This window comes from Puma concolor, chromosome A3, assembly GCF_028749965.1.
Source record: "Puma concolor isolate L17-30 chromosome A3, mPumCon1.1.hap2, whole genome shotgun sequence".
Lineage (NCBI taxonomy): Eukaryota > Metazoa > Chordata > Mammalia > Carnivora > Felidae > Puma > Puma concolor.
The window spans coordinates 85,901,006-85,926,260 of NC_141669.1; the positions used below are offsets into that span (position 1 = coordinate 85,901,006).

The 25,255-nt window shown below is 39.8% G+C and overlaps 1 protein-coding gene across 1 annotated transcript in view; it reads left to right on the plus strand.

The window, feature by feature from the left end:
* MRPS9 (mitochondrial ribosomal protein S9) overlaps nt 1-25,255 on the plus strand; it is a 67,370-nt gene that overhangs the window by 30,965 nt on the left and 11,150 nt on the right. Inside the window, exons 3-7 of the mRNA XM_086701445.1 lie at nt 1,715-1,777; nt 1,863-1,893; nt 13,728-13,807; nt 23,686-23,771; nt 24,830-24,905. Of these exons, the coding sequence (XP_086557571.1) occupies nt 1,715-1,777; nt 1,863-1,893; nt 13,728-13,807; nt 23,686-23,771; nt 24,830-24,905 (336 nt within the window). The remainder of the gene's footprint in view (nt 1-1,714; nt 1,778-1,862; nt 1,894-13,727; nt 13,808-23,685; nt 23,772-24,829; nt 24,906-25,255) is intronic.

Here is a 25,255-nt window from a genome sequence, read left to right on the forward strand (position 1 = left end):
GAAAATTTTAGTCTTTAATGTATACGACATATTCACGCTTCAGAGGACTCGTCCCCGTGCCCCTCACCTGCTGCTGCCCACCCCTTAATAGATGATGGTTTTTTTTAGTTTTCACTTTACGTGTGGAAAGAAGCCGATGTATACCCCCCCCATTCCTATGTGTATTATCTTATTTCTTTTTCTTACACCAGGTCACACTCTAAGTACATTTCTTTTGCATCTTGCTTTTACCTTTTTTTTTTATGGCTCGAGTGCTTGATGGCAAGGGTGTGCCATCATTTATGCAACCAACCTTGGCGGGGGGTGGGGGGGCGGTGCTGAGTGTTTCTCATATTTTATTGTTATAAATCCATGAATAAGCTGTATGTTGGTTTTGCCTGTGGGGGTGTAGCTTGTAAAGGAATTCACCATGTTTTTTCTTCTAGTACTTGTTTGATTTGATTCTCTGTGTTTAGCCGTCTGACTCATTTGAAGTTTATTCTTGTGTATGCTGTCGGGTTTGCATCCACTTTTATCATTTTCCAAATGGCAATCAGTTCTCTCAACATCACTTATTAAAAAGTCCACCTTTTCTCCTTCAGAGAAGGAAGGCAGAGGAGTCTCTGGTTTTAGAAAGAAAAAAAGTTCACAAAATGAGCCCTCTGATGTTTGATCTAAGAGTGTCTTCAGTGTCGGTTTTATTGCCAAGAGGCCGAATGGGAGAATGAAGCTCGACCCAGAGTCACAGACGGGCTCCCTAATATAATGGAATTTACAAGCCCCAAATTACAGGCCCCTACTTTCGGGGGCAGAATCTGGTCTAGCACATTTCCTGGGAGGGTGGGCGGAGAGGCCCATCGTGAGAACAGCCTCTCTAGAAGAGCAGCACTGTGTTTCCATGAGCTGCCAGTTCATTTAGAGTTCAGATACAGAGCTAATAAGATCCAAGGCCACAGACTTCTCATCCGACACCCTTCAACAGAAATGACAATGCACGTGGTTTGCTTTTCATTGTGAGGAGCGGTGTTGGAGAAGAAGACGCTGGAATGAATGGCTTACGCAGTTGTCAAGGTGGCGGCGTACGGGGAGGCGAGGGGCATTTGGAAACGTGGGGGTGAGATTTGTCACAGGCACCGGGGATGTTACTGGCATAGGTTGTGGAGAAGGGCTGGCGTGCTGAGTGACCTGCAGTCCAGGGGAAGGGGAGGGCTGCCTGCACCAGAGCTGTCCCACTCAAAATGCCAGTAGCATCCCCATTGAGAAACAGACATTTAGGAGAACTTGGCTGGAAAAAATGTAGCTTAAAAGCCTCTCACAACTTCTAGGAAGAGTTCAAAGAGTGTCAGAAAACGTCGGGGCTGTCACGGTGGATGAGACTTAGAGCCTGCTCTTTTCGCTGTTCAGTCTTTGATATTTGCACCGCCAGCGGGGAGTTCGAAGGGGTGCTCTTGAGCACAGAGGTTGTAGACGAGTGCCTCTCGTTTGCTTTCAAAAAAGAGAAGTTTGCGGTATCACCTCCGTGTTTCAAAGTTGTTAATAACCAGTTTAATAGTTACAAATTATTTTTATTTGGGGGGATGTGGATGTGGTGATTTTACTATCCCATTGAAAAGATTATGAGATGAGATAATGTGATAATGTGTATGAAACTCTTACTTTGCAATCTGGCATGTAGTAAGCACTCAGTCACTTGTGTTTATATTAACTGTTAATGAACCTTTGTGTGTCTTTTCAGAGAGCTATTGCTTACCTTTTTCCAAGTGGTTTGTTTGAGAAGCAAGCCAGGCCAATAATGAAGGTAGTTATCTTAATATTTTTTAAAAATTTCACTTCGGTTTCTATGTTACAGTAATTTATCTAATGCACTTTAATTTATTTTACAGCATCCTGAACAGATTTTTCCAAAACAGAGAGGTAAGTTGGCTCAAGAATGAATGAACAGCTCTTCCTGTACTGCAGTGTTGCGTTGCGTATCTGTAGCCGCTCGCACATGGTGGAGATGCGCTCCTGTGTCATGGCCATCGTGAAGTCAGCCAGTGATATTTTATACCTAATGAGAAATGACTGCAATTTACAAACTGTTTTCTTAAAGTAAGTTATATTACAATCAGGTCAGGTTAGAGTTCATGCCTATACTAATGTCATACTAATCCGTTTGCATTCTAATATGCTTTTTTGAGGAAGAGTGTGGAACAGATCTGCTGAAGCCTAATGCAGTTTTTTTTTTTTACTTGAAAATTTAAAATTTTTGTTCATTTTGGAAGCATATTTTCACTGAATATAGATCCTCCCCCCCCCTTTTGATCTTTTCTTACTTTATTGATATAATTCCATTGTCTTTTGTCTTGCATTGTTTCTGATGAGCAGTTAGCCATCATTCTTGCCTGGCCCTCTGTTTTCTCTGGCTTCTTTTAAGCTTTTCTCTTTATTTTTTAAGTGTGTAAAATTACATCTTGAAGAAGACATACAAACCAGGAAATCATGTATTTACTGGTTGTCAGTTAATTTAAAAAGTACTAAAGCCAGAAATCACTTCTTAAAAACACTTGCTATAAATTTACATTTATTCATCAATCTTTTCCTATAACCCTAGAGGGTATTTTTCTTTGAGTAGGTATCTGTTTCTCCCTGTTTCTCTGGCATAACCCTGCTGTCGTTGACGTATCATCAAAGTGTTTTAGGTTTGGTTTCCTCACGGTGGAGCACAGAACTTAGACTTTCCAAGAAATCTGAGTGCAAAATATTTCTTCACTTCTGCAGACTTTTTCTCTAACCACACTGAAGATGGACAAACTTGGTTTTTTGGTAACCTGCCTTTCAGTTTTTCTAAAGCATTCAACTTCATTTTCATAGATGCGAAAACTGTCTTTTCTGTTTCCACTCATATTTCATCCGTTTATGTAATACTTAACTCAGGTAACTACAGAAGGAGGTACAATTGTAATAAACGGGTTTGGGAACGAACACAACTGACCCTTAGTAAGCATGTAACTCAGCAGCAAAAATGTGCCCGATAGAGAAGAGCCCAGTAGCCGCAGATGCTCGATGTGCAGGCAGCATTCATTACTCAGTATCTAATTAGAGCTGATTAAATAGAGATTGGTAGGAGAGCAGATATTTCTATAAAAAATGTATTTGCGTTGCCTTGATACTTCTGCTAAGTCTTAACCTGTGTGCAGAGCCAGGCCTTCTTTCATTCTGCTGCTTCCCTTCTCTCTTCGAAATGAGAACTTGTATTTTGAATCCCGTTACAAGTATTAGGGGTCTTTTTATAAATACATTCTGTCTTTTTATATTTTCTCATTTCTTTGACATGGTTGATTGTAAACTATAACACCAATTCAATTAATAGCTCTTGGAGACATCATACATGAAGGCTGTGTTACAAGTACAGGTCAAATTTAAAGATGCAGCTCACTTTAGAAATAAAACTGCATATACAAGGCATACACACCCAAACCTAGTGGTGTTTCTGTAAATGTGTAACTGATTTTTTTTTTTTCTTATTTTTAGTGGCTTGTCTATTTTTCAACCTCACAGGCTCCTCACTTACGTGTCTTCTTCTCTTTGTTCTGTGTATCTCTACTCTTTGCATCTCTTACGCATCCGCCCCTCTGAGGCTGTTTCTTTCAAATCTCACCAGCTTCTCAGTATTAAAAGTTTGTTATTACATCACTTGGAATGCAACACTGAAACTTCTAGAGATCCCTGCAGAATGCTTGTTATTTTGGAACTGTGTCAGTAGCAGTAGGATTTTATTACACTGCAGTTAACTGTATTTAAACAGGACTCCTTGAGAATTAGCAAATTTCCTTTTGCCACCTACCTACCAGTTTTGCTGTACTTTGTAAACATAGGCAAACTGATTTTTTTATGTTTAAAAATACCAGGGAAATTTAGATTTGACTAGACTATGATGTTTGGAAAGTGCCACCTCTTTATTAAAAGATGAAAGCTTCCAGATTGAGTTAACATAAAAATCCTGCTCTGCTGTTACAGGCAAGTGATAAAAATATCGGAAAAAACAAAGATATATACCAGATTGGTGACAGGCTCAAGGAATAGCACCTAATACTAGATGAAATGGAATTCAAGGAGGTCGGGGAATGGTTCGATGAGACAAGAATGTTAATTTATATTGATAGGATCTAATATCCATTAAGTGGTTTTGACGACCATGAACCTTTTTGTACCAAGCATTTAGCATTGAAATGTTCATAGCAAAAGCTGTTAACTAAGGCTCTAAAGAATTTGAATAACACAGCATGATTTTATAGCTACACATACAAGTACAAAGAATACATTTTTCTGTATGGATGCTAATGGAATATTAATAGAATTATATAGGTCATAGAGAAAAATCTAACAAATTCCAAGAATTTATATAGATTAGATTTTCTGACTTAAAATCAACAGAACCATAAAACTGTTGGATTAAGGAGGAAATCCAAATTGAGATTACAGATTATTTAGAAATGTAGAACAATGAGAACGGTTCATAGCAAACCCAGTGGGATATGGGCAGGTGTTATACAGAGGCAAACATGTATTTGGCAGACATTAAGAAAGACTAGAAGTAAATGAACTAAGTATTCAGTTCAAGAATGTAGGAAAAGAACTCTATTGAATGAAGAAATTTGAAAGAAGAGGTAGGATAAATAAAACCAACTGGTTCTTTGAAAATTGATCAACTTCTGGCAAGTCTGGTCAAGGAGAAAGGAAAACATAAAAGGACAGTATTAAAATTTTAAAATAATATTCAGAGGGTATTATTAAAGTGTAAGATTGTTGGGGCGCCTGGGTGGCGCAGTCGGTTAAGCGTCCGACTTCAGCCAGGTCACGATCTCGCGGTCCGTGAGTTCGAGCCCCGCGTCGGGCTCTGGGCTGATGGCTCAGAGCCTGGAGCCTGTTTCCGATTCTGTGTCTCCCTCTCTCTCTGCCCCTCCCCGTTCATGCTCTGTCTCTCTCTGTCCCAAAAATAAATAAAAAACGTTTGAAAAAAAAAAATTAAAAAAAAAAAAAAGTGTAAGATTGTTTTGGGGTAGCTTTATTCTAATTTGAAGAGTATCCTAAGTAATAAAAATGACCAGTATTTATGGAGACATAGAGCAAGTCAGGCCCAGCTCTTAGTGCTTTGTAGGTATGTCCTCCTAATCCTCACAACAGTCTTGTTAAGTAGATACCATCGTGTGCCTCATCTTACAGACGAAGGAATTGAAACACCAAGGACACACAGCTAGGAAGCAACTGAGGCAGGATGTGCACAGGCCCCAGCAGTCGTTGCTCCAAAACACTGCCGCACCCCACTGACTCTCACACAGGTAGTTTAAAGAAAAATATGATTCCCCAAATTGTCCTAATCAGGAGAATACTGGTTAGACTCAAAGCTAGAGAAGTCACAGGTAGTCAGAGAGGAGCAAAGCCCAGAGCTTCTGTCCATGAGGTCTGTCATACCTTGGCTAAAGCTTGAACTTTTTAACATGTTGCAGAGGAGAAAAAAAGAACGAAAGCTTGCAGAGTCACTTTAAAGGCTCACACAATTATTAGATCTAGACACGAATCGCATAAATACCTGTAGTCTGTTCTCACTAAATAAAATGATAGCAAACCAAATAAAGCATTATATGAAAAATGTGCCAGAACCTTTTTATCCCCAGGAATATAAGGATGGCTTAATATTAGGAATTTATTAATGTGTTATTTGAGTCAGGGGAAAAAACATTTTCATAGATGAAAAAAAGGTAATTTAACAAAATTCAGCGTTTTGGGGTTTTTTTAATGTTTATTTTGAGACAGAGAAGGAATGTGTGCATGCATGAGCTGGAGAGGGGCAGAGAGAGAGAGAGAGAGAGAGAGAGAGAGAGAGAGAGAGAGAGAGAGAGAGAATCCCAAGTAGGCTCCTTGCTGTCAGCACAGAGCCTGACCCGAGGCTTGATTTCACACACTGTGAGGTCCTGACCTGAACTGAAACCAAGAGTGGGATGCTTAACTGACTGAGCCACCCAGGCACCCCCAGCATTTATTTTATTTTTTGATGAAACTCTTAAACTGGAAGTAAACAGAAACTTTCCCAGTTTGAGAAACAGAAACACATTAAATTAAAAAAAGCTATCATTGGATTCCTTTACCTTAAGTTCAGAAATAAGTATGTCTCCACTTGCCCCTGGTACTCGGTATTGTTTTGAAAGGCTTAAGCAGTAGGATTAAGAAAGGCACCGAAATTAGGAATAAGTCAATTATTATTTATAGAAGTTAGGACTGCCCACTTAGAAAATACAAAACCACAAACTTAAAAACTACATTAGATTTACAGTAGAATATCATTATCTAAATATCTGAATATTGGAAACATTCAAATTATCAATTATTCTAATTTTTGAAAATGATACTCCGTTACAAAAACATGCCGCAGTATCGGTGAAGGATGAAATGCTAAGCATGCAGAGATGATATGAGCATCCTGCCAGTTGATGACGAGGTCGTCAAAACCACACAAACCAGTATGGAATGGAGCGTAAGGATGATCTAGTAAGTAACATGATGGTCTCATTGGTAACAAATAAATTGCGATTTTTTTTTTCTCTGCCTGTATGTATTTTGGTGGACAGGAGCTGTTTTAAAAACACCAAATTACAACATTACAAATAAATTCATGTCTATGTGTACACATACAAAAATATGTGTCTGTGTGTATTCTATTTTTTTAAATACTTTTCTTCTGTATACTTCTTACTCATCTTTGTTCTAATCTTCCATCTATAATTAAATTATTAAAGGCTGCCCATAACTCCTTTTGCTAAAGTTTCCTTTGTCATCTCTTCATTGAAAGGAGTTCGTTTTCTAGTCGATTCTTCAAAGAGGGCTCATAGATACAAAAATTCTAGAGCTCTTATGTGTTTAAATTGTTTTCCTATAGCCTTGATACTTAAGGACAGCGAGGCTGGAGGGAAAAATCTTTGGTTCACGCTTTCTTTTCTTGAGTTTCTTGAAAGTGCTGCTCTGTTGTTGCTTTGCTTTGCCTGTTGTTCTTGAGAAATCTCATATCAGTCTAGTTATCTTTCCTTAGGAGTCATTTAACCTCTTCCCCTGGTGGTCCTAGAGATTCCTTATCTTTGTTTAGTAACTTTATGAAAGTATGTCATTGAATTGACTGGTAAAGGTTAGCTTACTGTGCTGCTGATGAGCTCTTTCAGTATGTAGATTCAGGTCCTTTACATCCAGAAAGTTTTATAGATGTTAGTTCTGTTCCATTTTTTCTTTTTGTCCTTTGAGTCTCCAATTATATAAATGTTATTCCTTCTTTGGTTGCTTCCCACATCAGTCGTGGTCTGTCTGTCTGACTCCTCTTCTTCCTTTGTCTCCTTTTCATTTTCTTGATTGTTTTTCTACTTTTTCCCCCAATGTCCTTTATTATATTTTAATCTAATTCTTCTTTGAGTAACGTATAAGTCAGTCTACATTTCTGATGATTTAAAATTTTTTTTAATTTTTATTTATTTTTTGAGAGAGACAGAGACAGGATGTGAGTGGGTTAGGGGCAGAGAGAGAGAGGGAGACACAGAATCCGAAGCAGGCTCCAGGCTCCGAGCTGTCAGCACAGAGACTGACACAGGGCTTGAACTCACGAGCCGTGAGATCATGACCTGAGCCGAAGTCGGACGCTCAACCGACTGAGCCACCCAGGTGCCCCTACATTTCTGATGATTTTAGCTTTTTCTTCTGTTTCTTCTCTGATTAAGTTGTTTCATTTCTTTTAGTTTTTTGTCCATTATGATCCCATGTTTCGAAGATTTGATTCAGGGTATGTTCCAGTAAACCCAAATGCTTGTCTGAGGATACTTAATTCAGTTTAGAGTGTTGCATTTCACCCTTTCCTTCTGTTTTGCCTTTGGTTCGGGTAACATTTTATTCTGTATACCTCTTACTCATCTTTGTTCTAATCTTACATCTATAATTAAATTATTAAAAGCTGCCCATAACTCCTTTTGCTACAGTTTCCTTTGTCATCTCTTGGTTGAATGGAGTTCATTTTCTAGTAGATTCTTCAAAGAGGGCTCATAGACACAAAATTTCTTGAGCTGAACATTTGGATTATTCTCATTTTCTGTTTTAACTTTGTAGCAGTCTTTAAAAAATAGATGGAAATAGGTGTCTGCATTTCTGTGGACAGAAGTGTCCTATTTCTTAATCCACTCAACGGAATTAAAAAAAAATTGTATCCGTAAGATGACAGAATTGGGTCAAGACTTAAAAAGTTCATTATGAATTAAGAGATTTAGATTCTAGAATAGAATTAAAGTGGCTAGTTGAAGGATAAACATACAACTATCAAATAATGGGTAAGATTATACCAGTAAGTCACAAGAAAAGCAAAGGAGAGAGATCAATAAACTGTTTTAAAATTCAGAACTTCTGAATTGGAAAAAAGACACTATAAATTTAAAAAGCAACTAGAGTGCCTAGGTGGCTCAGTTAAGTGTCAGACTCTTGATTTGGGCTCAGGTCATGACCTCACGGTTTATTAGATCAAGCCCCACATCGGGTTCTGCCCTGACAGCATGGAGCCTGCTTGGGATTCTCTCTCTTCCTCTCTTTTTGCTCTTCCCCACCCCCTCAAAATAAATAAGCTTAAAAAAAAAAAAAAAAGCAACAAACTAGAGAAAATTTGAAACAAGACAGAGGTCTGTTATCTAGAATAAGTACTCTTAAAGTTAAAAACAGCTTAAGAGAAAAATAGGCGATTCATTAATGAAAATACAAGCAACCAGTAAACATAGGAAACTATCAGATCAGAAACCATGCTCTATAAAACAATGAGAAGAAACCATTATCCCTTATCAGATTGGAAGCTGTAAGTATTACGTGTCAGCAAAAAACTAGAAACAATCTAAATGTTCACCAATTCAGGATAGCTAACTAAACTGTCAGAGAATCCTACTGTGGAGTAATATGCTGATGATCGAGAGAGGTAGTTCTAGTTGTGTTAGTACAGATAAGGCACACTGTTGGGTGAGAAAAGCAAGTGAAAATGCTGTAGTATTGTCTTAGTCCATTCAGGCTACCACATACCAGGTGGCTTACAAATCACAGAAATTTATTTCTCCCAGTTCTAGAAGCTGGGAAATCCAAAATCTCACTCTAGTGAAGGCCTGCTTCCTGGTTCATAGACCACTGTCTTTCCCTATGTCCTCACATGGTGAAAGGACCAGGGATCTCTGGGGTTCTTTCTGTGAGGGCACTCCTCATTCTATTTATGAGGGCTTTGCCCTTATGACCTGATTACCTCCCAAAAGCCCCACACTGAAATACCAGCCCATTGAGGATTAGGTTCCAACATGAATTTTGGGGGGCAGGGGAAGACAAAGAGTCTATAGCAAGTATGTAGGGTAAATACAGCTTAATATCACTCATGTTTTTTAAAAAAACCACGCAGACAGTTCTATTTCAGTAGGTGTGTGTATATATGTGTGTGTGTGTGTGTGTATGTACACACACACACACACACACACATATACATATACTGAGAGAGTCCAGAGCTGTAAACTTTAACCTTGCCTCTGGCAAGAGAATTCTAATATTTAATCTGTATGAGAGGAGTGAGTAAAAGAAATGTTCAGAGGGAAATTTATAGCATCGAATGCATGTGTTAGAAAAGAAGATCTAAAATCACTTATCTAAGTTTCCATCTTAGGAAACTAGACAAAGAGCAAATTAAATCCAAAGTAAGTAAAGGAAAAAGAATGATAAAAATTACAGCAGGAGTCATTGAAGTTGAACACAGGAAATCAGTGGAGAAAATCAACAAAAGCTGGTTCTTTGATCATAGATTGTATACATCCGTTTTATGTTATCGGTAAAATCGATGAGCCTCTAATCAGGCTAACTAAAAGAAAGGAGCGAGGATACAGATTACAAATACCACAACTGAAAGAGAGGATACCACTACAGATACCAGGACATTCAAAGGATAATCAAGGAATACTATGAACAGCTCCATACCTACAAACTGGATAACCTATGTGAAACGGACCGATTCCTTGAAAAATACAATCTGCCAAAACTTACTCCGGAAGTAGACACTTTGAATAGGCCTATGTCAGTTAAGAAAATTGAATCAGTAATTAATATCCTAGAAGACCTTGGGTTTGGCCATGGCTTTTTATATACAACACCAAAGGATAAGCTGGATTCCATTAAAATTAAAATTGTCTGCTGTGAGAAAGACACTGTCAAGAGAATGAAAAGCCACAAAGAGGTTGTAGAAAATATTTGGAAAAGACCTATCTGATAAAGGACAGTTACCTAAAATACACAGAGAACTCTTCAACTCAACAGTAATTTCTTACTGTTGATGACCCAATTTAAATCTGAGCCTAAGTTCTTAGTAGATACCACAGAAGATCTATGCGTGGCGAATAAGCATATAAAAAGATGCTTCGCATCAGCGAAATGCAAATTAAAGCAACCCTAAGATACCACTACACACCTTTTAGAATGGCCAAAACCCGAACACTGACATTATCAAATTATGCCAAGGATGTTGAGCAGCAGGAGCTCTCATTCTTCACTGGTGGAAATGCAAAAATGGGACAGCCACCCTGAAAGATATAGTTTGGCAGGTTCTTACAAAATTAAGCATCCTCTTTCCCTGTGATCCCAGCACTTGTATTCTTTGGTATTTATCCAGAAGGCTTGAAAACTTAAGACCACACAAAAACCTGCATACAGATGTTTAAAGCAGCTGCATTTGTAATTGCCCAAACTCGGAAGTAACCGAGATGTCCTTTGGTATGTGTATGGATAATTAAACTGTGGTAGGTACAGACAACGGAATATTATTCAGCACTTTTGAAAAGAAAGGTGCTGTCAAGCCTTGAGGAGACTTAAATGCAAATTACTGAGTGAAAGAAGCCAGACTGAAAAGGCTACCTACCGTATGATTCTAAGTATAGGACATTCTGGAAAAGGCTGAACTATGGAGACCATGAAAAGGTCAGTGGTTGCCGGGGATTGAGAGGAGTATGTGGAGCACAGAGGATTTTTAGGGCATTGAAACTACTCTATGATATTATACTGGTGGATCCAGACCCCACTGAGTATACAACACCAAGAATGACCCTAATGTAAACTATGGCCAGACAGAGTACGTTCACTTGTAACAAGAATACCACACTAGTGGCAGGGGGTGGGGGGGGATGTTTATAATGATGGTGGCTATGCATAGGTGGGGGCAAAGATAGTATATGGGAAATCTCTACCTTCCTCTCACTGTTGCTGTGAAATATTCTAAACCAAAAAGTCTAAGAAAATAGTGAAAGGAGAGTATATTGTGTAAAGTTAATTTTATAGAAAACATAGTTAAATGAGGGAGGGGGCAGTGTCCAGAACAACAAAAACTTAAACACAGACACAGGTTAACAAAAACATGCAAGAGATTCATGTTGAAAATTATGCAGCTTCAAGATCATAATTGAAAATCTGAATAGCTGGGAAGAAAGACTTCATATTCCTGTAAGGAAAGATTGCAAGGTTGCTTCTTTTCAAAGTATTAATTAGCGTAATTTTCATCAGAGTCCTGGTAGGACTTTTGGGGGAAACTCAGAAACTTTATTCGAAAGAGTAAATGTGCAAGAAGCAGCGAGAAGTATTTAAAAAGAAATAAGAATAATGAAGGAAACTTACCCTACCAGCTATCAAAATGCAGCAAAGGCTTCTTTGAATCATGTGGGGTAGTGGTGCAGTATTCCGACAGACAGACCAGTGGACCAGATTAGAGGACTCAGCGTCAGCATGCTTGTTGATGTGAATTCCAAGACAGTTTTTCAATTTTAAGATCTTTGACAACGGGACTCATTTTACAATTAACGTAAACTATGATGATCAGCTTTTTTTCCTTCTCTCTTTATAGAACATACAGGATAGGGCATCTTAAAATCTGGAACATCTTTAGATTGAATGAAATATCATGAAATCAAATATATATACATGCACGCACATACATACTCACGCACTCACACTCATGAAATGAGACCCAATTCAGAAACCCCTCCAAGTTTTACAGTAGAGTCGTATCTGCAGCCATGAGTTTTATCTTTCTAGGGCACGTTCTGACTTGAATGCTTTAACGATACAGTGAAAACGGATTGCAGAGTAAAGTTCTAAATCTTGGAAGATATGCATGCAGGATTTCATGAAGTCTATGAAAATGATGTGGGAGAAGTATTTAATTCATCCATAGCCATTGGCAAATAAGAATTTGGTTTTCTTTTTCAAGCTGAAATCCCTATCAAGACTTTCCTTCATAATTTATTAGAAATTTTGGTCTTCATTTTACGTATGTTCACTTAAAGTGGCCTATGTGTAATGTCAGCTATCCTCAGAAGACAAAAATATCCTACTTATTGTACAGGTGGTATTTCAACAAAGCATAGTATCAGAAGAGTAATGGGATAATGGCTCTTTGCTGGACAAAGTAATAACTTGGATTTCTGCCTCACGAACACAAATTTCATAGAGGTGAAATTTCTGCACATGAAAAAAATAAAAATTCCAGAAGAAAATATAGGAAAATAGTTTTTAGGAAGCCAAAGCCTTGAAGCATGCTCGCTCAATAGGAGTGATGTTGTCCCTGAGGTGGCATAAAAGGGTGCATAGGAGGTGAGAAAAGTCTGAGCTGTTACAATGTTTATGGCCCTCCAGAGGGCCACCATGTACATCAACAAATATGCAGTGTATTTGTGGTATTGAAATTTCATGGAGACAGAGGCATTTAGAGCGGGAAATGTCTAACAAGACTTCTTAGTAGAGGTGATAGTGAAAAACAGTCAAGAAATGGTGCCATGGAGGAAGTGACTGTGTCACACGTGCTATGTTTCACACATGCTATATATACACATGCTATAGACACACATATATATACATTTTAAACTTACTGGTTATGAAAGACCTGTAAACCAAATTAAAAGGTGGGTGACAGATTGGGAGAAAAGAGTTTTCAACTTATGTAGTGGACAAAGGAGTGTACCTTTAACATATTGGTGTTCCCACAAATGGTTAACCAAGAAACAACTCAGTAGAAATAAGGGCAAAGGATGTGGAGTTAGGTTTGGTTTATGTAGTGCAGTGACTCCATTCCTCAGTTTATTTGGTGTTTATTAGATGTGAATGACCATCTGTATTTCAAAAGGAATTACACATAACACCTTCAGGGGCCCCTTCTGTTTTAGACGTTTAAACTCTCAGAGGTATGTCACCACAGAGTTGGAACAAATAATGTGGCATGGAAAAATCCATTTAGTGTTTTCCTTTGTTATAGTGTGCTTTTTCCTAATGTCCTGAATGTACGATGTCATTGACTTTATCCGTTTTCCTTTTAAGGAATATGGGGGCGTACTGTATTTACAGCCAAACTTAAATGTTTTTGTTCTAACAAGAAGATTTGGGCTATTTTATATGTGTTTATTTAAAACAAGTTCTAGAAATTCTCATGGTGAAATATATAGGAATATGTTACCAGATATAAACGTTGTTTTATGTTAATGAATATGGAATTTTAAATATCCTGAATATTTACATGTTAAACATGCTGAACTACGTATTAAAATACTAGATATTAATGCTGTTTTGTTATTTTAAAAGTTAATCGGAATTATAGACCTGTCTTACCTTCAGTTAAATACAGCTCTTTGGGCTCTCTCTGTGTATATTTTTATTTTTGTTTATTTTTTTTCCATCTGGCTTTTCATTAGCAATCCAGTGGGGAGAAGATGGCCGTCCATTTCATTTTCTCTTCTATACTGGCAAACAGTCGTATTATTCACTAATGCACGTAAGTATATTACATTTATGATTAATAATATGAACTGTAAGGTAAGTGACTAATTATATCAGAGATTAGTCAGCTTCAGAACTTACCTTGTATGTTTCATATTGAACTAAAACTAAGACGTCTAGAGGTAAGGCAGTGTGTTGAAAAGCTTTATATTTTATTAATTCATTTTTGCTAATGGTAAACATCACAGAATTTATATCAGGGTGGTTTGACCTTCAGAGGCTGTTACTTCCAAATTAAGATCATTTTAGGGGATAGGTGCTCAGCTCAGTAATAAGGCCCGAGTGTGCGTCAAAGGTAAAGGGCGAAGCAGGGAAGGGGACAAGTATATGCTGCTGTCAGGGGCTGTAAGGCCTTTACCGTGGGAGAGAGTCCAATTGTTGTCTGTGCGTTTTGTTTATTCATACATAATTTTTGCTTTTCAGAAGCGAAGGCAGTGTAGGAATCTAGAATTTGTGACTCCACAAGACCTAAGAAATGATTTTATTACACTTTGACTTGCAACCGCATTTGAGTGGACTGGGACCCGCTTTTATTTTGTTTCAGAGCTAGAGGTGTCTGATGGCAGATTTGGGAAGTCCCTAGGGTACCACGAATGAAAGGCCTGGATGCTAATATCCAGTTTTCAACAGCAGAACCCGTTCACCGTAAGAACACGATGTCAAGTTTTATTTTCTTCATTATGTCATTTTTAAAAGTTGCGAAAACATTCACCGGGCTTCCCCCGTCCCCCGTCAGATTTCAGGTTGCTTGACTCCCAGGCACACATTCACTCTGCTGTTTCAGGACGCCCCGGTGTTTATTTGTGCGCCACAAACCCACAGGACAAAAATTCCCCCTTGTCAGGTACATTTATTTCTTGGGGAAAAAGAAAAAAAAAAGAAAACCTTCTTTTCGCTCTTTGTTGACCTTGGGCAAATGAGCTTCTTGCCCTGGCAGAAATGAAATGAATGATAAATGTAGAGGGTGTCTTTGCTGAGTAATGGAGCAGCGGCTGGCGCTCCGCCGAGCTCCTCCGCGCCGCCGGAGGCTGCCCGAGGACCCCTGCTGTTCATTTAAATAGGTATGTCAAATCTGCCTCCCAACGCCGCTGGTTTGATCTGTGGTAATATTTGTGAAGGTTCCATATGGACTTGAGCCCCCTGCAGTGCTAAGAAATAATGTACAACGCTTCATGGTGCAGACGCAAATTTTCTCTGAAAAGGGATGCGGTGCCGCGTTTTAGCTGTCGGAGGGGATGATGGAGCTGACGCGCTCGGCCTGTCAACTTGTTACACGGATGGGTTGCACGCAGCGAAGCTGTGGAAAATCTGTGCCTTTTAACTTTTCTACTTAATCACGGTTGTAGCATTGCCTTTAGACTGTATGCTACATTAATTCTCTTCCTGCCTTCTGCCTTTCATCCCAAGTTTCACGGAAAAAAGTAAAGCATGCAGGTCTTGTAGAGGAGCCTTATCAAACAGCTGTCATCTGACAAGCCATTTGCATTTGTTTGGGCTGAAACTGAGCGACCCAAGGGCAAGATATTTTGTTGCGTTCCATCATAATGAAGAAATTACACATTGCAAAAGAGGCCCAACTTTTATTTTGGCTGCCGTGTGTGTTTTGGAAAGGTACCGCTCCAGAAACCGGTCGGTTTCTCCGTAGATGAAACACTACCATAGTCTGACTCAAAGGTCGAATTACATTAATAAACGTGTTTTTTTGCTTGTTTTTTTTTTTGTTGTTGTTGTTGTTTTTCTTTTTGAGTAATACAGTTTGTGTCGCAGAGAGCAGAGTTCTTTGGGCTTTTCTGTGTCAGTTAAATTCAGTAGTTCGGTCCGGTTTATTTCGTCGGGGGTTTTGACTCCCCTCGCAGCGTGGGGCTTCGCTTACACCCGCGAATCACAGATCTTCGGGCTTAACTTGAGCGTTTAGTTCAGATAATTAGTAAAACCTTGTATCTCCCAAACTTTCTCGAATGGAATTTTAAGGTGAACTTCTGTAGGGAAGAAAGGATAAATGCTTTCCTAAACATACGCCAGTCACTTCAGCGTCATGTGTGGCCAGTTTTATTATGAATTCACAACTGCAGTCCTACCAGCCTCGTTTTCCAGATCATGCCAGATACCCTTTGTTGCTTCGAAACAGTACGTGACTGAATGAATACTCACTGACTGGCCACTTTACAGAAGTGGTTCTGTGGGGGAAGGCCGCACTGGGTATGAAGTAAAAGGTTCCAACTTGAAGCCGCTTCGTGTGTTTGCCGGCTCCTTTGTTCTGCCTTCTCTTGGAGGGGGGTGGATGGTGTTCCATTCTGTGGGAGAGCGAGCCCCGTGCTGCTGTCCCACGCAGCGAGGACTTGGCCCCCAGAGACCGAGGCAGGCACTAAACACTTGGAAATGTATCGTCGTTGTTACCGTGTCCCTTTGGTGTAATTTCTTACCACGTGACCAGGTAAAAAGACCCTGAGCCAGTCTCGGTTTTCATCCTTGGCCAACTGTAATTGTGTGAGGCATGGCAGTCAAAGCAGAAACAGAACTCAAAAAAACCCCCCACAGATCTAGATCCTGTATGCAGTTCTGCCAGGAGACCTTTCTGACATCAGTTAACCTTTTTATCGTCTGTAATAATGCCGGTTCCTCTTTTGAGTATTTGGTCGCCGTTTGTATGTGTATGGAGCTTATCTATTACCTTACAGCGGCTAATACGAGAGAGTCCTGGTGTGGCTTACGGTGAGGGAGAACATATAATGCTTTAGTGAACACTGTCTCCCACTGGCCTATCATTAGTCCATCCGGGCTTTGTGGAGAAGCGGGAGGATTTTGAGGGAAGATGAGGACGAGAAGAAAGCAATTTATTGTTCCCAGAAGTGAAGCATGATAGGAAAGCGTAAAGTGGAGGAAACGTGCCGATCCGTGGCAGTCTCAGACTTCGTAGATGTGTTTTACGTTCTAAAGGATGTTACCCCCTTCGTTGGAACTCCCTTTTTCCTACGGAGACAATGTATGTCCTCAGGCTCCTGGGAAAGTCAATAAAAAAAAAACACTTCTTTTACCCAGTAGTGAATAAGGTGTACCTATGTAATGTAAAAAGTATAGAACAGTACAAACAGGTCGTGTCTTAAGCAGTAAAAAGTGGTTTAAGGAAGAAGAAATAAGACACTCAGGGAGTTTCTCCAAGGATGGTTGAGTACTGAAAAGGGAGCTCCACGCTTGCTTGGCACTGGCTCATCTGTCTTTTTTCACCCAAAATGGATGGCTTTCCATTTCCTTAATAGCCATGTGACGAGTAGCACTTGTATGCTTTTCAGACATGATTTAGAGTTTCAGTTTAGGGTTTCAGCCGCAGCAGGAGGAAGCAAAGGGAGAATGAGAGAACTTTCCTGAAACAGCCAAGCCCAAGTGTAAAGGAAAGGGAAGAGTTTTTAAAGAGAATACACGTGTTTGTGCAGAAAAGAAAATGCTGTACCGTGGACCGACTGAGCTGGGAGTAGCTGAGGGCTAGATGAGGAGGACCGTGTGTACATAGTTAAGGGACGGGCCGGAAGGGCGGTCTGCCTTTGGGTCGGCCAGCCTGCCGGGGCTACGTACGTACCCCTTGTTCACAGCAGCCGGAGCCTGGCCAGGCCGACCGTGCTGGTGGCAAAGAAGGCTGGACCCATGAGCAAGACAACTGCACCTGCAGCCTGGACAGTCATGGTCGAGTTTGGGCAGGGCCTTTAATTGTAGGGAAATGTGAATTCCGGGTCACTCGTTAATGCAGACACACGCTTTTGAAAAATTTTAAGTTCGCTCACTAAAAGTGAGTTGAAAACTATTTAAATTTCATTACGGGAGGTGATTATTTGACTCTGGAGTGGGAACCCTCTGTAAAAGATGATTCGTTAAGTCCAGGCGTGTCTTCTGCAGTCTTTCCCAAAGTGGTTGTTGAGAAACACAAATTATCAACTATTTGTCATGAGAAAGGTTCTGAAACTGAGTGAGTTTGGCAGTGCTGTGTATTGCACCCTGGGGAGCTCTAACAAGGAGCTATGCGACAGCACGATAAAGTCCTTCGGTAAAGAAACCTGTTGCAGTGACCCACTGCTGCTCAAACAATGGGTCACGGAACCCTTCCTACCCACAACACCTGTTAACGCCCCATGAGACCAGTACTTGGGAAAGGTGGCACTGATGTTGCAAACAGGTGTCAGATACATTAGGCATTTGCTTGAACTTTGACAGGAGCCCCCTCACCCCAATTTTTAAGATACGATTGTGCATCTCTAAAAACGGCTCTGGGAATTGCGCATCTTATAGAAACCTCACGTTCAGGACTAGTTTGCAGTAAACAATGGATGATTTTCAAAGTATTTCTATAAATTGAAGGAATTACGTGGCCACATAGGGAATTTGTACCCAAAAAAGTATGAAACTAAGGAATAAGTAGATCATTATGTATTTAAACTATTCTGCTGAAGTGAAAAAAAAAAAACAAAAGGTTAAAATTTGAAAGAAAACCAAGTAATTCTAATCCTGATAACTTATGCATAAATGGGATTCATTTGCCTTTTGAAGGAAGGCTGACTTATTTAGAAATTCTCTGGTTTATTTTAAATGACTTCAGTAACCTTCTGTGTTCATAAAGCGCGAGAACAGCAGCCCCAGAAGCATGCGGCTTCATTATGTGAAGATTCCAGACTCCCAATAAGCCAAAGTCCTGGGGACTTAGTATGACAAAATTCTCACGTCGTTTACGTCTTCTTTGTAACCCTGTGGTGAATATTTAAAATTTTTGATATAGGGGCGCCTGGGTGGCGCAGTCGGTTAAGCGTCCGACTTCAGCCAGGTCACGATCTCGCAGTCCATGAGTTCGAGCCCCGCATCAGGCTCTGGGCTGATGGCTCAGAGCCTGGAGCCTGTTTCCGATTCTGTGTCTCCCTCTCTCTCTGCCCCTTCCCCGTTCATGCTCTGTCTCTCTCTGTCCCAAAAATAAATAAACGTTGAAAAAAAAAAATTTAAAATTTTTGATATAGTGTCCTTATCGTTAAAAATGGAGTTAAGGGGCGCCTGGGTGGCGCAGTCGGTTAAGCGTCCGACTTCAGCCAGGTCACGATTTCACGGTCCGTGAGTTCGAGCCCCGCGTCAGGCTCTGGGCTGATGGCTCGGAGCCTGGAGCCTGTTTCCGATTCTGTGTCTCCCTCTCTCTCTGCCCCTCCCCCGTTCATGCTCTGTCTCTGTCTGTCCCATAAATAAATAAAAACGTTGAAAAAAAAATTTAAAAAAAAAAAAAATGGAGTTAAAATAGTGATCCTTCTCACAGTGAGGTATGATGAAAGAACTCCTTTAAAACTATGCCAAGTGCTGATTTTTAAAAAGCTCCAGATTGGTGCTGACATGATCTCTGCATGCTCTTTTAAGACTCTGTAGCTCTATTGTGTTAACAGAGTGATAGCAAGGGTCTAGGGTAGTATGTCACCTGGAATATTAGGTAAATAGCAGTAACTGTGACAAATGAATTATATATTATGTTTGTTTCATTTCATTTTGTATATGCCAGTAGCCAAAAAATTGAGAAGATTGCTAGTTAGGGAATTGAATTCTCTGTGGGTTTTTTTTTTAAACAACATATTTTAAGTCGGTTACTTTTCTGTTATTTAACTAGTATCTAAGATGGTAATTACTATTAGTTTATTATTGTATGTTTTGGGTATCAAAATACAGTTGACTTCCTATACCACCCCCACGAGAAATTTTTATTTGTTTACCTTGCCTAAAATTGGAATTTCTACATGATTAATACAGCCAAAACAGATTTTAGAAGGATACTAAAAATCATATTGCTTATGCTCGGGGAGGGCTTGGTTTAAGTATCCTTTTTCTGCAACCTGAGCATCTGGTATTTTCAAATTAGGCACCTTCTAAATTTGACTCATACATTATGGAAATCTGATGACACGAGGGGTGGATAGGCTTGCTTTGATTTTATGAAATATTAATCATAGCTGTGATTAATGATTCAGCATTTCACATCTGGGTTATTCCTGTCATATTTGAAAATTATACTATTAAATACAGTATATAAACTTAGTGTAGGTGGGGTCACTCTGATTCTCTAGTGTCCTTTAAAAATTAAGTGGAAACTTAACAATATACCAGAAGCTACCAGTGATGATCTGTGATGTTGACAGTTCCTGGCATATTTTATACCCTCAAGGATTTTTAGATACACGTTAGTACACATCTCTTCAGGGAGTTGAAGCTATACAATCTACTTTCCAGAGAACTGTTGTCTCTAACTAACCAAGATAGAATCTCAAGAGCGGTTTTATTATATAGAGAAGAGAAAGAATAAATAGAAATGGTACACCGGTAAAACTGTTTCGATTGTTAGACTCTTGAATGCCACACCTCCCCCCCCCCCGCCGGCCCCCCGCTGTCACTTCTTGACCGTTACTACAGGTCAAGCACTGTGCTAAGTACTTGACGTGTGTTTTCCTGTTTGAAGAAGTACATGGGGTGGTGTAATGAGAATCGTGTAAATCGATGGGTTACAACCATCAAAGTATAAGCATCTGCCCTAAATGAATAGAATGTACCGTGTTTGAAATTTGGCATGTACTTTTCATGGGTGTTTTTTTCATATTACACAGTTTTTTTTCTGATTATTTCACTTGGACTATTTAACAAATTATTATTATTTTTTTTTATTTTTTTTCAACATTTATTTATTTTTGGGACAGAGAGAGACAGAGCATGAACGGGGGAGGGGCAGAGAGAGAGGGAGACACAGAATCGGAAACAGGCTCCAGGCTCTGAGCCATCAGCCCAGAGCCTGACGCGGGGCTCGAACTCACGGACCAAGAGATCGTGACCTGGCTGAAGTCGGACGCTTAACCGACTGCGCCACCCAGGCGCCCCTTAACAAATTATTATGGAGCTAAATATAACCCTGGAAGGTAATAATAGTATAGTGAAAAAAAATGGGAAGAAGAGTATGGGCCTAAAAATTGGCCCAGAGTCACTGGAAAATGGTGGTGACTTTAGCAGCCTACACACTGACTTGAAATTTGACTATGAGGGGGCGCCTGGGTGGCTCAGTGGGTTGGGCGTCCGACTTCAGCTCAGGTCACGATCTCGCCGTCCGTGAGTTCGAGCCCCGCGTCGGGCTCTGGGCTGATGGCTCAGAGCCTGGAGCCTGCTTCGGATTCTGTGTCTCCCTCTCTCTCTGCCCCTTCCCCGTTCATGCTCTGTCTCTCTCTGTCTCAAAAATAAGTAAAAAGTTAAAAAAAAAAATTTGACTATGAGGCAGGCCTATTATTATTATTATTGCCTTAGTTATTACAGAAAATAACAAAAGAGCCTTACCAGCAGGGGAGGGCATCGTTATTACTATTGTTGGTGTTCTCTTGGACAACTTTTTTAGCTGTGTTTGAAAGATACAACGTGTCTGACTTACATATTCTCAGAATCTCCAGACTCTGGAGCAGACCAGAGAGACTGGCGCCATCCCTTTCCCAGACGCCAAGGTGCGGCAGCATGGCTGATGTCCTGCCTGCTGACGGGTTCATGCCAGGTGCACGGTGAGGTGCTCTCGGCACCGTGTCTGTTCTGCTTCGTACAAGTGGGGCAGGATTCGTTTTGTAGGTTGTCGTTTCTTCCTTTGGTTTACCTGTTCCTTTATTTGACCTGTTCAGAGCACTTGAGAATTACTTTCTAGAAACAGTTGCACAGAAATGATTCTGATATGGTGGCATCCAGCTGGGGTCACAACCCAGTATCTTAGCCTTTTAAAGTGAGTTAAAAGCACCTGCAGCACAGTCAAATGAGGCTTCACCATAATTCTTGCGAGAGAAGTGGTAAACTTTTGTTTTAAGTTGAGTAGCAGGCACACATGCTACACGTGGGTGGTTCACATTTGCCTTTGCTTTCTTTGGGGTAGACCGCTGTAGTTGTGCCGCTACAGGTGATACATTTGTACTTCGGATGTAGTTGTAGACATTGTTACACTTAATGTGCACACTAGAGTACGATTAACTGATTTTGTCCCTTCGCTGTATTGTGTTGAACTAGACTCTTGGTACTTCTAGCGTTCACATCCAAACTGCAGTGTATATCACTTGGGCTCATCATTAAAACAGGTCGCTGGGCGCCCCCTCAGACGTTCCTCATCTGAAAGTACGGGCTGGGACCTGAGAGGTTGTATTTCTAACCAGTGCTAGGCTTGTGTGCTGCTGCGTCTTCCCTGGGAATTTACCTTTGAATTACTGACCCAGCGATGGTTTCACTCTGTTTGAGATACGTACACTGTTAATGTACACACCAGTACATACACAGACCAGGGCAAAGGGACACGTACCCTTTTCCTAGAACAGACTCTGTCAACAACCTTGTGATTGTGTGTGTGTGTGTGTGTGTGTGTGTGTGTGTGTGTGTGTGTGTGTAAGAAGTCGCATCTCACAGGGGCGCCTGGGTGGCTCAGTCGGTTGGGCAGCTGACTTCGGCTCAGGTCATGATCTCACGGTCCGTGAGTTCGAGCCCCGCGTCGGGCTCTGTGCTGACAGCTCGGAGCCTGGAGCCTGTTTCGGATTCTGTGTCTCCCACTCTCTGACCCTCCCCCGTTCATGCTCTGTCTCTCTCTGTCTCAAAAATAAATAAACGTTAAAAAAAAAATTAAAAAAAAAAAGTCGCATCTCACAAATTTGGAATTCTCAGGACTGAGATATGAATGGACATATCCATTGGTAATAAGCTGTGTCTTCATTACCTGACATTAGCTAATGATATTGGAAGGGGTCATTCTCAGCAAGAAAATAAAAGTCATGTCATGTCCATCTCATGCTTTGAAAATGTCTACTCATTGGGTATCCGTATGGTAGATGATGGTAAATTATAAATGCATGGGGGTGCCTGGGTGCTTCAGTTGGGTAAGCGTCCGACTTTGGCTCAGGTCATGATCGCGTGGTTCAGGAGTTCGAGCCCCGTGTCAGGCTCTGTGCTGGTGGCTTGGAGCCTGGAACCTGCCTCAGATTCTGTGTCTCCCTCTCTCTCTGCCCTTCCCCCACTCATACTCTGTCTCTCAAAAATAAGTAAAACATTTAAAAAAATTTTTAAAAATTATAAATGAGTACACGCATAGTGGATGTGAGTCCTCAGTTAAATTTGCTCAGTCAAAAAAACTGGGAGACAATTTACGTGATTCTGCTTTTGTCAACTCATTTCTTGGAAAATGTATTTTCTAGATAATCTTCATTGCCAGATTATTGCTTTTTACAAGTTCTAACAAAATGGCAGTTTTTCCCGTTTGCATTATAATTTAACAAGTGACATAATACTCAGTCTTTGTTAGAAAGTAAATTAATGGAAAGAAATCAAATAATGAAAAATAAACGTAGTAGCAAACTTTTTAAGATACAGACTAACATGGTGAGGACTTAAATATTATGTAAATATTGAATATTAGAGAAGTAGTTCAGCTACAAATGCCATAACTTTTATTGGTTAATTCCCTAAGTTTAAAGTGCATATTGCTATATAAATTATGATTTTTTTTAAAGGAAAATTTTTGGTCCTACTCGTGGAACTTAAAGGAAGATAGTTCATAGCTTTGTTTTGTTTTTACCAACTTCACTGGAATTTTTTTATATAGAGTTCTTTACAGAGTAAATTTCTTACAGGGTTATTTAAAAATCAGTTAAAGTGTGGCACTGCGTGTGATACAGAATTCTCATTGAAGTTACTGTCCTTTAGTTTGAATGAGAAATAGTATAATTAAAAAGCACTTTCAGTATTATTTGCTGTGCAGCTAGATTATGTGAGGTCACTTCTGAAATGAAGGCTGCTCACAGGGAAGGTAAGAAGTAGAAATAATGTACTGTGTCTCTTATTTTAGTGTGTATATTTTATTTGCCACAGGAAGCATATGGAAAGCTACTAGATGTAGAAAAACGTCAGAATCAGTTGCAAGCCAAAGGTCTATTTTCAGAAAAAACTAAAACCAAGTAAGTTCTTCTCTTGCATTAAAACATATGAAAAATTTGGGGCTCCTGGGTGGCTCAGTCAGTTAAGCGTCCGACTTCGGCTCAGGTCATGATCTCACAGTTCCTGGGTTCGAGCCCCACATTGGTCTGTGTGCTGACAGCTCAGAGCCTGGAGCCTGCTTCGGATTCTGTGTCTCCCTCTCTCTCTGCCCCTCCCCCGCTCATACTCTCTCCCTCTCTTCAAAATAAATGAACATTAAAAAAAATAACATGAAAAATTTGAATGAAAAACATGACACTTGTCATTGGTGTTTTTAGGCATATTTAAAGGCTAGGAATTTGTTTGCTATTTCAGCATTAATCATTCAACTTAGGAGTCAGAATAATAGGTGAGTTTTTTGTTTGGGGGGAAGTTGATATTAAAGTTAAATCTGCATTCCAGATTTATGTATTAAATGACACTTAATTTCTATATTTGAAGATGATGTCCTTAGAATTTTTGTTTATATAGCTGCCTATTCACTGAAATACCAAAAACAAAGATTTGGACTTCCATGTGGCAGTGGAATCAGATTAGATCTACAGTGAAAGACTGTGATGGATTAGATCTGTCAACCTGGTTATTTTGGCCTATTCGCTTAACTTTTTCTTAGGCAGAAGACAAATGTTTGAGCATCCCTTGTTTAAGTCGTAAATCCTTCCCCTAGCTCTTTGGACTTAATACTACTTTAGTCCATTGACAGGCTAACTTTGTGTCCATAACTTCTCTTTTGAAATGAATTATGAAAAGTAAGCACCATTTAAATTTTTAAGAACCCTGGTACCTTTTAGTATCACATGAGTTCCACAGTGGCATGTTTAAATCCTCAAACAAAGCATTTGCTAGATGGCGTATCTTTTCTAAAGTAGAATAAGGGCATGAGCTAACACTTCTCAAAGATAGTTTACTTGGGTTTTAAGGCTTTAGAATACAAAAATGTGTTTTCTAATCAAGAATCGCTACTACATGTGTGATCTTTTGTGATACAACTCTAATTGCATGGTTAATTTAAAAGAGAATATATGTGATATTTTAACAGAGATCTGATTGGCAGCAGATGGCTGATTAAGGAGGAACTAGAAGAAATGTTAGTGGAAAAACTGTCAGATCAAGATGTGAGTAATTAATCTTTTAAATTTAAGGGGACCTGTGCCATAAGAATGCAGACAATTGCTGTTTTTAGGATCGTCATAGTAATGTTTCTCAGACGCAGGTGTTCCTAAGACAGTTTTCCTTTCTAGAACATATTTACAGCTGATTTCTGCCACAGGGCCTTACTGTGGTCAGGAAAGTGACATGCCTGGTGTCTAGATCCTCGTGTGTAAGTGCCTTTGTGTGCTCGGCCAGTTGTTCTAGGGGACTGTGGCAGATGTCAGTTTTCACTTTCTCCGGTGGAGCAGATAGCTGATTGTATAAGCTAATGGTAAGTAGAAGGAATCCTCAGAGGTTAAGTCAGAAAAGAACG